Raw genomic sequence first — 12,836 nt, forward strand, 5'->3', positions numbered from 1 at the left:
ATATATATATATTTATTTATTTATATAATATATATATAAATTATATATATATTCAGAGCTTATAAATATTAGAGCAAAGAGGAATCTTTTAAAACACAATTTCTAATGGAGAAAAAGATCTCATATTTTTATTTTTTGATGTTATACTTCTATAATTTAAGCTTTAGAAAATTAGCCTACAGCTCATCAGCCAAAACTCTAGCAGAGATAATTTGCCTATCTACAAGAGGTATAAACAAGATAACTGAAACAAGATAAAAGATAATTGAAAAAGGAATGTTCATCAACATCAGGAATGGAATTTGGCTTCCAAAATGGGAGGAAACATGATTCAAAGTGTTTATGTTGTATTTATTAGACTAAGTTACCTTATGACACATCTCCAATTATTTTTTTAAAGATGCCATGCATCAGATCTAGAGTGTTCCTCTTCCATACCAATGTGCTAATTTACCAAACATACTGAATAAAGTATCCTTTGGAGGTTACTTATTCAAATTACCAGAGTTTAAATTCTAGAATCAATCTTCAAAGAACTGAGATAAATGTTAAGTTCAATAAGTAAAATTTACATTCTTGGGTGATATTCTCTTATTTGAGTCTCCAAACAAGATGAGGACATAAAATGTATTAATGTCAGTAATTTTGACACATTAAGTATTGAGATGAGAAGAGCAATATTGAATATCTGAATCAACTAACTCAGCATTGGAGGAAAGAGGGACCGCAGGCTCAAAATTTAAAAAAACAAAAAATGTTATTTGTAAGGTCTGCATTGCAAGACAGAAAGAAGAGATAGAGAAATATATAAATAAAAACAAAAACAAAACAAACAAAAAAAGAGCATGCTCATCAGTTAGAGGCCAGGAGATATCCACCGCAGTTCTATAACTCATCAGTTTCCTGAGTAAGATTTTACAATCGTAAATGCTTTTTCAAGTGAATGGAGCAATTTTTAATGATAGCCATAGATGAAGAAAAAATATGTTTTATATTATTGTAGCATTTAATATAAATAGTATATATTAAGTGTCAAAAGAGCTCTTTTTTAAATTAAGGATATTAAATTTTTTATGAGATGACTATTACTTATGCAGCTTACTATATTGTAGGGTGATTTGGAATGGGACAAAAAATACTAGTTAAAAAGTTTCTACATCATTAAGTGAAGTGAAAAAACAATTATTTGGTAAACAAACCTCCATAACCTATAATAGACACTAAAGTGTTAAGGTTTAGAAAAAGAATATATTGCTGTCTGTTGGTTTTCTTTATCATCATTATTATTATCAAAAAAAGGCCTTTGCCTTTTCTTATTCTAGTACTCCAAAGTCTCAGGAAATGTTTATTTTTATTTTTATTGGAAATTTCTTGAAGCTATAGTATTTGAGACACATGAACAATTATGTTGGAATTTGAATTTCATAGCAATGCCACTGAGGTTATTTTGACAAGATAATATACTCATTTTCAGTTTATTAAGTCACTTCTATATCATAACTAATAAAAATGCTTTCTACTACTTATATTTTGGGGGCACATTACCCTTTTCAAAGTTGGCTTGCAAATATTGCTTTACTTTAAAAATATGTATACATACCATTAGAGGAGATTTTTAAGCTAAGATTGATATATGCTCGTATTTTTGTAATTCATCTGAAAAAATTTAAAAAGACAATTATTAGCTTTTTTTTATTTTAAATCTGTAGTAAAAGCCAAAAATGTTATTTTCCCAAAATCAATATTGCCAATGAGGTTATCCTGAGAGCAATGAAATTATAGTTCATTATGTCTTGTCTCTTCAGATAAATTTGCAAAGAAAAATGAGAGTTACTGGTGTGATTACCCAAGGAGCAAAAAGGATTGGAAGCCCTGAATACATAAAATCCTACAAAATTGCCTATAGTAATGACGGAAAGACTTGGTCAATGTACAAAGTGAAAGGTACCAATGAAGACATGGTAAGATTGACAACATACATAATTGAAACAAAACCCCACTGATAATGATTGATTATCAACTAAGAGTATTTAGCAGAGCCTTATAATGTTGAAAATAAATTTATGATTTTTATTTAAATTGAGCTAGTGTGCTAAAGTTTATGCAAGCTGTAAATTCATAATGACTACCATTTAAGATTTTCTTAGACGATTTTAATTAATGTCCCTATAAACACTTTATCGAAAAGTTATCGTAGACCTTTGTATGACAGTTAAGCTTTATTTTAACAATAGTCAACTACTTTCAATTTCTTTTTTTTTTTTTTTTTTTTTTTTTGTGGGACCAGGGAATGAACCGGTGCTGCACAGGCTGTGGACAGCCTTGCAGCCCAGAGCTCAACCGCTGCACCACCAGGGGAGGTCCTCAATTTCATTTTTTTTTTTACTTTGACAAAATTATATTATCCTTAATCCATATCTGTCAGTCAAAACAATTGCTTTTAAACATCAATTTTCTTTAGGAAAAATGTATTATTTTGAAGAAGAGCACCAAGTGATTGAAAATATATGTGTCTTTACATACTTCATATTTCAAGAAAATTTTGTTATTTTTAGAGGAAAGATTGTAATATTCAATATCTCCTTTGCCTTTTCATACGATAGTCCCAATGTTTTATTAATTTGTCCTCAAATTTTTAATTTAAATATGACTCATTAATCTAATAAATGTTATGAAATAATTAAAAAAAATATTTCTTAGGGCCTCCCTGGTGGCACAGGCAGTTGAGCACAGTACTATGAAGCCATACGCAGCCTCAGCAGCATGCGTTTGATCCCGGCCAGCCACGGAGATACCTGTCTTGCCCTCTCCTGTCTTGCCCTCTGCTCCCCTGAGCAATGTATTTCAGTCAGTCTGCCTGGTCTTTTCCCTGCTCTATCTCTGGTGAATCCTTTCACCCTCCCACACATCTGGCCTGTACCCCAGTTCTTATATTCATGAATAAATAAACTTTAAAAAATTACCTTCTTAAATGAATTTAAATAAAATTTTCTGATTGCCAGGTTATATAAAAGATTAAAGAACAAGACAAAGAAATTAACAATAACAGATTTCAGCACTTAATTTTTGGAGGGAAATAGTTTTTCACTGAAGATTATATACATATATACCCATAAAGAATTGTGAGTACCCTATTGATCTGGGACTGACTAACAAGAAAGTAATCTCAAGGAATCAGATCCTAAAGTATCATGGTTCTGACCATATTAGAGACACTGACTGATAAGGAATCACTAGTGAAAGGCTGGTCCCTAGCCAGCAAACAAAAACAATAATGTATGTAACAAAATGAATAGGTAGATCCAAGTTAAGTTGAAAATTTAAGGTGTTATTTCTCAAAAAAAAGAGATTTCCTTCCCTGACACTAAGGGACCTGTCTTAACATTAGCAAGAACATCATAGAATATTGATAGATTATACCATAAGCCACTGTGGTTTCTATATTTAATTATGATTTTATTTATAGGTTTCTTATTCACTGCTGATAACAAAATACTTCCTAAATACTCCAGGCTACCAAATTATTTAATCTTTGAAAGATTATGTTCAGTAAGATACAGGGCCAATATATGACAATATGTAAAGAAACTTGTAATTAATAATTTAAAATTCTAAATTATCTCTTTACATACACAGGTGTTCCGTGGAAATGTTGATAACAACACACCTTATGCTAACTCTTTCACACCCCCCATAAAAGCTCAGTATGTGAGACTCTATCCGCAAGTTTGTCGAAGACACTGCACTTTGAGAATGGAACTTCTTGGATGTGAACTCTCGGGTGAGTCCCATATTACCTATTTCAGCACTTTCTTTAAAGATGAAAAGGCACAACTGTATGTAGTCTGCTACTAACTTGCAATTTTTTAACACCCATAGATACTCATTTCCACTACAAAATATCTAGGGTACGGGTCAGTACAATGTATCTAACTATTCTTAATGTCCCTGATCTCCTTTGATCTTGGAGGCTAACAGGCTTGGGCCTGACTAGCACTTGGATGGGAGAGTGTGTTTGTATATGTGTATGTATTATTGTATTTTAAAATATGCTACAGAATAGAATCACTATAGAAGGAGCAATGGAGCAATGCATTTTGTGTGTGTGTGCGTGTGTGATCAAGAAAGTTCCACCTATTTTCACAGACCTTTTGTCACATTTTAGTGTTTCTGCTTTTAGAAGTGACTATGACTTATGTTTGTGAAAAAAACTTCAGTAAAAACTGGAATCTGTCTAACCTCATAAATTATAAATACATATAGGCTATATGGTATTGGAATTGTCTTCCCATCTGCCATAAGAACTTGGTTGGGTTTAATTTTTTTGTGTGTTTAGGTTTTATGAAACATGTTTTTATCATTCCTTTTAAGGGACGATACTTCAATCCCAAGATTGCCACTCTGATGGTTGTCGAGCTCAAAGATAACCTGTCAAAGGACTCGAAGTTAAAATAATTCTTAATTTTCAGTGGCATCAGTACTAGATATAATAATAAAGACAATGTATAGATCTCATAGTAGTCCCATTTATTTTTTTACAGATTTATTTATTTATTCATACAAGAGCTGGGGTACAGGCCAGAGATGCAGGGGTGAGAGGATTCACCAGAGACAGAGTGGGGAACAGAACAGGCAAATGGACTGACGTACGCTGCTCAGGAGAGCAGCAGGCAAGTCAGGACAAGTCTGCTGCACCATGTGGTTGCTCCCTGGCCAGTTGGGATTGAACTCATGCTACAGAGGCTGTGGATAGCTTCATAATGCGGTGCTTAACCCCTTGCACCACCAGAGAGGCCAGTGGTCCCATTTAATATAGCTAGATGCTGAACTAAAAATTTTTCTCCAGGCATTTTTTTGTTGTTGTTGTTGTTGTTTGTTTTTGTTTTTTTGTTTTGTTTTGTTTTGTTTTGTTTTTTGTGGGACCCTCGCTGGCGGCCGGGGACTGAACCGATGCTGCAGAGGCTGCGGGCAGCCTTGCAGCACCAGGGCAGGCCCATTTTTTGTATTATATTTTTAATGATTGTTCATGTATTTCTAGCATCAACATTTACAAACTTTCTTTGCCACTGTGACCTGAATTTATTTCATTCAAACAACTATGAAGAAAACTGAAAATTCATGTGTACCTGACTTTTACAAATGTGTAGAGTCTTTATAAACATATTATCATTTAGTAAAAAAATCAGAGGACACATCCCTTAAAAAAAACAACTGAGAAGTTTTTATTCATTTTAAACAGTTGTATATAGGTATAAGTACATACTTAATATCTGTTTTCCACTCATAGGTTTATTTGTAATACTGAGAAAGGGAATGATTTTTAAGCAAATAAAAGTTACAATAAAAAAAGCAACTGATTTTTTAGATGACTCATTCCATTTAAAAAATCTAAAGCAATTTGGCCAGGCAAGTGAATCTATTTTAATAGTCACAATTTCATATTATATATGGGTATTAAGAAGCCACCCGTTTATAGTTTTACTACCAATAGTTATCCTAATGGTGATATTTTCTATAGTTTGGAAATTCAAAGCAGCTTATTGACTACAAGTAAATCTCAGCAGAATTATTGCCGTACACTGTTTATATTGCATGTCACTATATCACCACAGGCCAGTGTCATCCCAAAGTCATCCATCATAAAGCAATCAAGAGGAAGCCACAATATGATGAGGCTTGCTGCAAGCCCTGTGGTTTTTAGTTGCTTAACATTATCTTCCCCCATTTTTCAGTCCTTGATTCATGAGGATTAGTCTCTCATACATGGCACAGTTCCACCCCTAAGGTATGAATATATTTCATTTTCAAGTTTGACAAGATGTTACACCTGACACTTTACAGATTTTATGTTCTTAAAAAGAAACTATACCCACAGTTCCCAACCCCCCAAATTGATTTTGAACTTGCATGCAGAAAATAGTATCTCTTGGTAGATGCTTTCAAAAGCTAGGTCACCTCACTATGGAATAATCAGTTTCATTGTTAATATTTAATTTTGTTCAGGTGCTGTGTGTGCTGATAAAAGACTTAATTTATATGTGTGAAATCATATGGATGAGAAATTTGTGGACAGAGGCAAATTGGCAGAGAAGTTAACTATAACACTTGGAAACTATCATATAATGTACCAAAGAACTATTCCCCACAATCTAGTGCAACACTGTAAAGCCTTGCTGTGTTAAATAAACTGTTGTAAGATCTCTCAGCCTGCTAGAAGATCAGCTGCTACCCTTTCCCCAGACTCTTAAATGGGAAATAGCTTAAACTCTCAAATAAAGCTATGATTTAAGATGTTTAGAATGAAATTGATTATGATTGTAATTAGGGAAGGAATTCATTTAGTCTTAAACAATCATTTAAAACTTCCACTGGGTTAAGTACTAGAGAGCTGAGTAGTTATGAAATGAATTCTCTGATAAGCACAAATCATCCAAGTAAAGGCATCACTTTGCTTTGCAGTAGTTCAAATATATGTTATATCACGAAAGGAGAAAAACAATTATCTTTTCTTTCTCCTTCTCTTCTGTAGGACAAGTAGTTTTACAAAGATTCCAGGAGCAGGGTGGGTTAGAGGTGGTGAATTGTGTTGGTAATAGAAGAGCAGGATAGAATCTATAATGCAGACAACGCATGTTACATTAGAACATGTCCTAAAGATAACCGGGATAGGTATTTCCTAGAAAGTGGAGGGGGAAGTAAACATGAGGGAGCTTCAAAAAGGAAGAGTTGATCTAGACTCAGTTGGCATAAAAAAAAATTAGTTGTATTTAAGAATAATTTATGCATGAATTATGCATGTTCTAAACCACCTCCCTTAGAACTTGAAATGGCCTGGGTTTAGAAACTGCCACCAAGTCCTCAGCAGTTAAGGATGACACAGCAGTTAAGCACTGGGTTGCGAAGCTGCCTGCAGCCTCAGCAGCACCCTCAGATCCCCGGCCACAGGGCAAGGGTCCCACATTGTACGCAGACCTCTCCTGCCACCCGCTGCTCCCCTCAGCAGTGCACTTGGTCAGTCTGCCTGCTCTGCTCTCCCCTCTGGCTCTGGTAAATTCTCTCACCCTCCCATGCTTCTGACTGTACCCAGTGCTTGTATAAATAAATAAATACATCTTTAAAAAAAAAAAAAAGGAAACTGCCACCAGCCCTGGAATAGTTACTTAATGATGCTGTTTGTTGGAATAAAGTGTATGACAACAATAAAAACAGATAACATGTATTGAATGTTAACAATATGTTTATACCATGTCTCTGTATGTTGATTAACTAATTTCTTAGAGCACTTCTTTGGGATAGTTTCTGTTATCATCACCATTTTGCAGATGTGAAAACTAAGGCACAAACTAAACTAGTAATCGGGGTACCAGTACACTAAGAGGAAATGGAATTAAATGAAGAATCTGTCTCTTTTTAACCTTTGTTTCCTTATGTATCTGTGGCCAAATGGACAAAGTCTAACAATTTTTACATATGGAAGATTAAACTCTGGTTAATATAATAGAACCATGCTTCCCATTGCAAACATTGTGAATAGAATTCTGTCACAGTTGCAGTTCAACATTGGAAAGTTGTATTTATCATTGTATATACAAATATAATTTTTCAAGTACACATAAATCCAAATCTGTACCCCATCAAATTTAAAATATATGTGTCATGTGTGAGAATATTGAGAGCATATTGAGTATAAAATATAAAAAAAATTATAGGAAGATTTGTCCAGTCATGATTTTTGCTAATATAGCAAAAATATTTTTGCTAATATGTCTTCTGTTATTTTATCTGTTAGTTTAAATTCTACACATGTACAATGCTTGAAAATGGCATACATTGAATAAATTTAGCCTCCCACCTCCCAGAAGAAGCCATGTTGTTCAATAACAATCAGTGATCAAGATTAACAGATGTTTCTTGGAAAACAAAATGCTGTCCAGTTTAGAATATAAAAATGGAGCAGTTTGTGAAAATAACTTTTTGGGATTTGAGGGTATTTTCATTCACAATATTATAAAAACAAATAAAAGAAAACCAAATATACTTTGTGAGAAAATGTTCCATTTTTAAAGAAACACTGAAAGTGTTGCAAGCCAGGAAACAGTCATGAGGCTATTGGTAATGAGACAGGAGAATGCATTTCAGCATTGTTTCCATTTTGCAAAATCATCTATCACAGAAAAGTAGTTTGAAATGTCTGTCTTGTTTTCAATTTTTCCAAAATATATTCAGACAAAATAGCCTGAATTGGCTATCTTGTTTTTTCGATTCTGTTCCAGATTTATTTCTGATTATAGCCTTTTTTTGAATTTAGATGCTCTCTCTTCGGGGAATGAATAGCATTATGCTTAATCTTCTCTTGCCTCTCCAAAATGAACACAGAAAACTTCCAGGATGATAAATTATTTTTCTCATGGAACCCATCACATTTTCTTTCAGGCTGTTCTGAGCCTCTGGGGATGAAATCAGGACATATACAAGACTATCAAATCACTGCCTCCAGCATCTTTAGAACACTCAACATGGATATGTTCACTTGGGAACCAAGGAAAGCACGGCTGGACAAGCAGGGCAAAGTGAATGCCTGGACCTCAGGTCACAATGACCAGTCACAATGGCTACAGGTAATATTTTCAAAAACTGTTTCATACCCACTGCTTCTCTTCTTCAGAAGATTTCCTGTTGGTTAGGTAAAGTCCAAGTCATTACCTTCAAACTAATTTAAATCTATCTTCCCCTTTAGCTTAACCAAATTGGTAAAACAAATTAAGAAGTCATGTTCATGTGCTGTTTTTATTCTGGTGTTGATTTATAGACACTACTGTCAGATTGCTGCAGCAGATTGTACCAGATCATAGTATGTGTAGGTCAATTCGATTGATTATGAGACCATTTGCATTTTAACTCTCATCTGTTCTAGTGTTCGTGTCAATATTGGTTTGAAAGCATCAGAGCAGAAATCCAAACTGCCTTGAAATCATGCCAGAGACCTGCAGACTATTCCCACAGAATCATGACTCATGACTTATTAGTGCTCTACCTGCGGTTGCTAAGCAATGGAGCAATTTGATTACATTCTCATAAGAGAGCTTGCTTATAGAAGGAAGGCGGAGATACTGCACAGTCTATTTTTTTCATTTGCAAGTGAAGTAAGGTCACTGTGCTTTTAAAAACAATCTTCTTAAAATGCACTTATTTGTGGAGTACTTTTAAATGTGCATAAATTTGTTAATGTGTTCAGTGGCAAAGAAAAGGAAGACAGCTTAATTCCATAATGAGGTGACTTTCTCTGAAAGATACAAGTTCTACTCTTATTGATTTTTATGTTGTATCCATGAGTTTCAAAATTGTGGCAATTTATTGTATTTCTAGAAATCATGTAAGCAATTAAAATAGCAAATGTCACCCCCTGTCAGAAAGCATCTGGAACTGTTCTCATAAATCACATATAATAGCCAGTGGTCCCTTCTAAGTCTTTACCTCACTTGAGCTAGCTTCTACTTCTCCTCACAGATAGAAATATGCTTTACTTTCTGTTCACATTTTGTCTGCATCTTTATTGAGCTGGAGTTTTACTTGAGCTCTTTCATTAGCTATCACACATTATGGATATTTATGTATGGTATTGTTCAATCAGCTTTTTGAAGGTAAGTTATATTTATCATTCCAGAACTTAGCCAGAACTCAGTCCTTACCTTTTGCCACTGAGGGGAGAAATCCTATATTGTGAAAAATTTTACAAAGATGTAAAATAATGGTAATATATTAAAATACATATATTAATACAAAGTGAATTAAACTATTTAACAAATGAACAAAACTTGTGGGGTATCTAGGAAGCATCACATGTCATGATCAATAGTGATGACAGACAAGCAGCATAGCGGTCATGCTATTAAGACATTACCTCTATAAAGCATTCCTTGGCTTTGTTGTATTTACCAAGACATAATCCAATTGTAATACAATAAAAAATGTATTTTTTGAGAATAGGGATTATGGCCTGGGTCCACAAGCAAGGGGACAGTCCCAAGATGTGTTCCACCAGGGTCAGGACACAAAAAAATGTTAAAAGGACAAGCAGGGGAGTGGGTTGAGCTGATGTCATTTGTTTTGAAACTTTTGGATTGATCAACAGGAATCTTCAGGCAGAAAGCTGAAGTTTGTCATCTTTTGTAACAAGATTTTCCCCTTTCTTTCCTAATGGCTGATGAAGGGAGAACAGGGAGTTGATGTTCTTTTGCAATCACTGTGAGAGTGACTATTAGTTGAGTCAGGCCACTTCAGCAATCCACCTAGAATTCTCAGCAAGTCGTTTAGACCCAAGATAGAGTCTATTTGAGTTTATGTAGGTTTCACACTTTAATGATACTGTGTTCTCTTTCCCTCCATCCTCCTAGCTGATGTGTCCCAACATCCCCTGGCCTCCATTATGGGCCAACCTTTTGCGTGTTATCTTTCTGCTAACCTCACTTTTACCAACTTCACACACTTATATTAGCTAACTTAGAGTATTAATGCTTTCAGCTACTGAAAAATAAAAGATTCAGTATGTCTAGAATCATTTCACTTATCCCCACACACACTTCCATGATCTAAGCTATCACCCTTTAAAAAAAAAAAAGATTTAGTTATGCATACAAGAACTGGGTTGTAAGCCAGAGGTGGGGGGGAGGGGGGGTTAGAGATTCACCAGAGAGTGGGGAGCAGAACAGGCAGATCTACTGAAATACACTGCTGAGGGGAGCTGAGGGCCAGATAGGAGAGGTCTGCTACACCATGTGGGTTGCTCCCTGGCCAGCAGGGGATCAAACTCCTGCTTCAGTAGCTGGCCATAGCTTGATAGAGCTGTCTTTAACCCCTGTGCCACGAGGGAGGCCCTACCACCCTTTTGTCAAATCAGGGATTTTGCAACAACCATGATATTTTTTTGCCTAAAATGCAAGTACTATTGTCTTAATCCTTTGTTTAAACCCTCAGTTTCTCCATATGACTCTCAGAATAGTCTGGATCTCATAATGAAACCTAAAAGAATTCACATGATTTGGCCCCACACTCTTCTAAACTTGCTTCACTTTCTCAAACCTAACATTATCTCTTTCCTCCATTCATTATAAATGGCCTCTTCTGAGAGGAAAAAAAAAACAGAAAGAGCACTGCACCTCTGCTCACAGCCTGTCTAACCTTTGTTAGTTAAAACCTTCAGCTACAATTCAGATGCATCTTCCTCTAGGAATGCTTTGCCACAAGCTCCATCTCACACCAAATCTGACTTAAGTTCTCTTCTGCATAACTCTGTTCCATCTTTAATTCTTTTGTTGTGGCATTATCACATAGTTTTGGAAGCTGTGTTTTTATGTTAGATTGTTGGCTCCTAGAGGAATGAGACCAGATCTATCCTTTGACTTTTTCGTTGTCTAGTACCTAACTAAATAATTATCCCAACATCTGAAACATGAATGAATGGTTCAAAGTATAATTCCAATTATTTATTTGGGCCTAAATAGGATATAATTTTGATTTCCAATTTAAGAGATCAGCTGCTATTATCCTCAAATTTTTGAATAATATTTGAAAAAGAAGTCTAAGATCTCATATTACAGATCTAGCCTTTTTTTTTTTTTTAAAGATTTATTTATTTATTTATACAAGCACTGGGTACAGTCAGAAGCACAGGAGGGTGAGAGAATTCACCAGAGCCAGAGCAGGGAGCAGAGCAGGCAAAAGGACCGAAGTACACTACTAAGGGGAGCAGTGGGCGGCAGGAGAGGTCTGCACGCCATGTGGGACCCTCGCCCGGAGGCCGGGGATCGAACCGGTGCTGAAGAGGCTGCAGGCAGCTTCGCAACCCAGTGCTCAACCACTGTGCCACTGGGGAGGACCTGGATCTAGCCTTTTTAATAAAAAAATTATAATTAGTCTTTATGAAATTTTCAAGTTCTTAACTTGATGAAACCATGGAAGGATCTTTTTTTCATTTGTTAGACTTGAATGGTGGAGCTAAAACTTTTTTTTGTTGCTATATAATATTTCTTAAATTGGAAATATCCCAGTATTTCAGAGTAACTGAACATAGCTAATATTATTTGTGAGTCACAAGGCCATGTGCAATAAGACAACATATTTTATACCCTTAAGTAACTCAGGCTAGTAAACTGAAAAATAGCCACATGAAAGGATTGTCAATGGCATGTTTCTTTAGAAAGATAAAAATAAATAATATATATATATTTACACAAATCAGACTGTAATCTTCAGCGCAAACCTCCATCCATCACTTTTTTAAAGATGACTTTTCAGCTGTCTTCCTCAAGTTACTTGCAAGCTGAAATTGATTCATTCTTTTTTTTTTTTTTGAAATTGATTCATTCTTTTAGTGACAGATTTTCTATCAATTCAAGGACCAGTGCTTCCTGTATGTTTCTGTTTTATCTTTTGTTGTGTCTAAACATAGAATCACTAAGGTAAGGTAAATTGGCATCTTTACTTTTATTTTAGTTTTTTTATTTGACATCATACAAGAAAATGCTGTAGAGTTGTGACTATTTTATTTTTAGTGTTTGCTCCTTAAGAGAATATAATCTCTTCAGTTGTACATTCTTGTGCTTGTTAGTGCTTGTGCTGAAAATGAGATAAAAAAAAATTGCAATGATATATTGGGTGACTTTGTGTTTAAGTTGTTGATAATCAATTGCATTCCTAGTCTAGGGCTTCTGAATTTAAAAATATTAGTTATATTTTAAACTGAAACATTAATTTTGAGCAATAGGTCTTCTGAAGACAAAACATGTCTCTCATTTAAATTCCATTCTGTCATCAATCTCCTGTTAACTGAATTTTTA

General features: G+C 34.7%; 1 protein-coding gene across 2 annotated transcripts in view; it reads left to right on the forward strand.

Moving 5' to 3' along the window:
• EDIL3 (EGF like repeats and discoidin domains 3) overlaps window positions 1-12,836 on the forward strand; it is a gene marked incomplete at both ends in the record, with an annotated part of 384,944 nt that overhangs the window by 283,754 nt on the left and 88,354 nt on the right. For both annotated transcript variants that reach the window (XM_084234061.1, XM_084234062.1), the window contains 3 exons: window positions 1,806-1,961; window positions 3,637-3,781; window positions 8,434-8,618. In XM_084234061.1, the coding sequence (XP_084090187.1) occupies window positions 1,806-1,961; window positions 3,637-3,781; window positions 8,434-8,618 (486 nt within the window). The remainder of the gene's footprint in view (window positions 1-1,805; window positions 1,962-3,636; window positions 3,782-8,433; window positions 8,619-12,836) is intronic.

Source organism: Talpa europaea (assembly GCF_964194135.1).
Source record: "Talpa europaea genome assembly, chromosome: 5".
Taxonomy (NCBI): domain Eukaryota; kingdom Metazoa; phylum Chordata; class Mammalia; order Eulipotyphla; family Talpidae; genus Talpa; species Talpa europaea.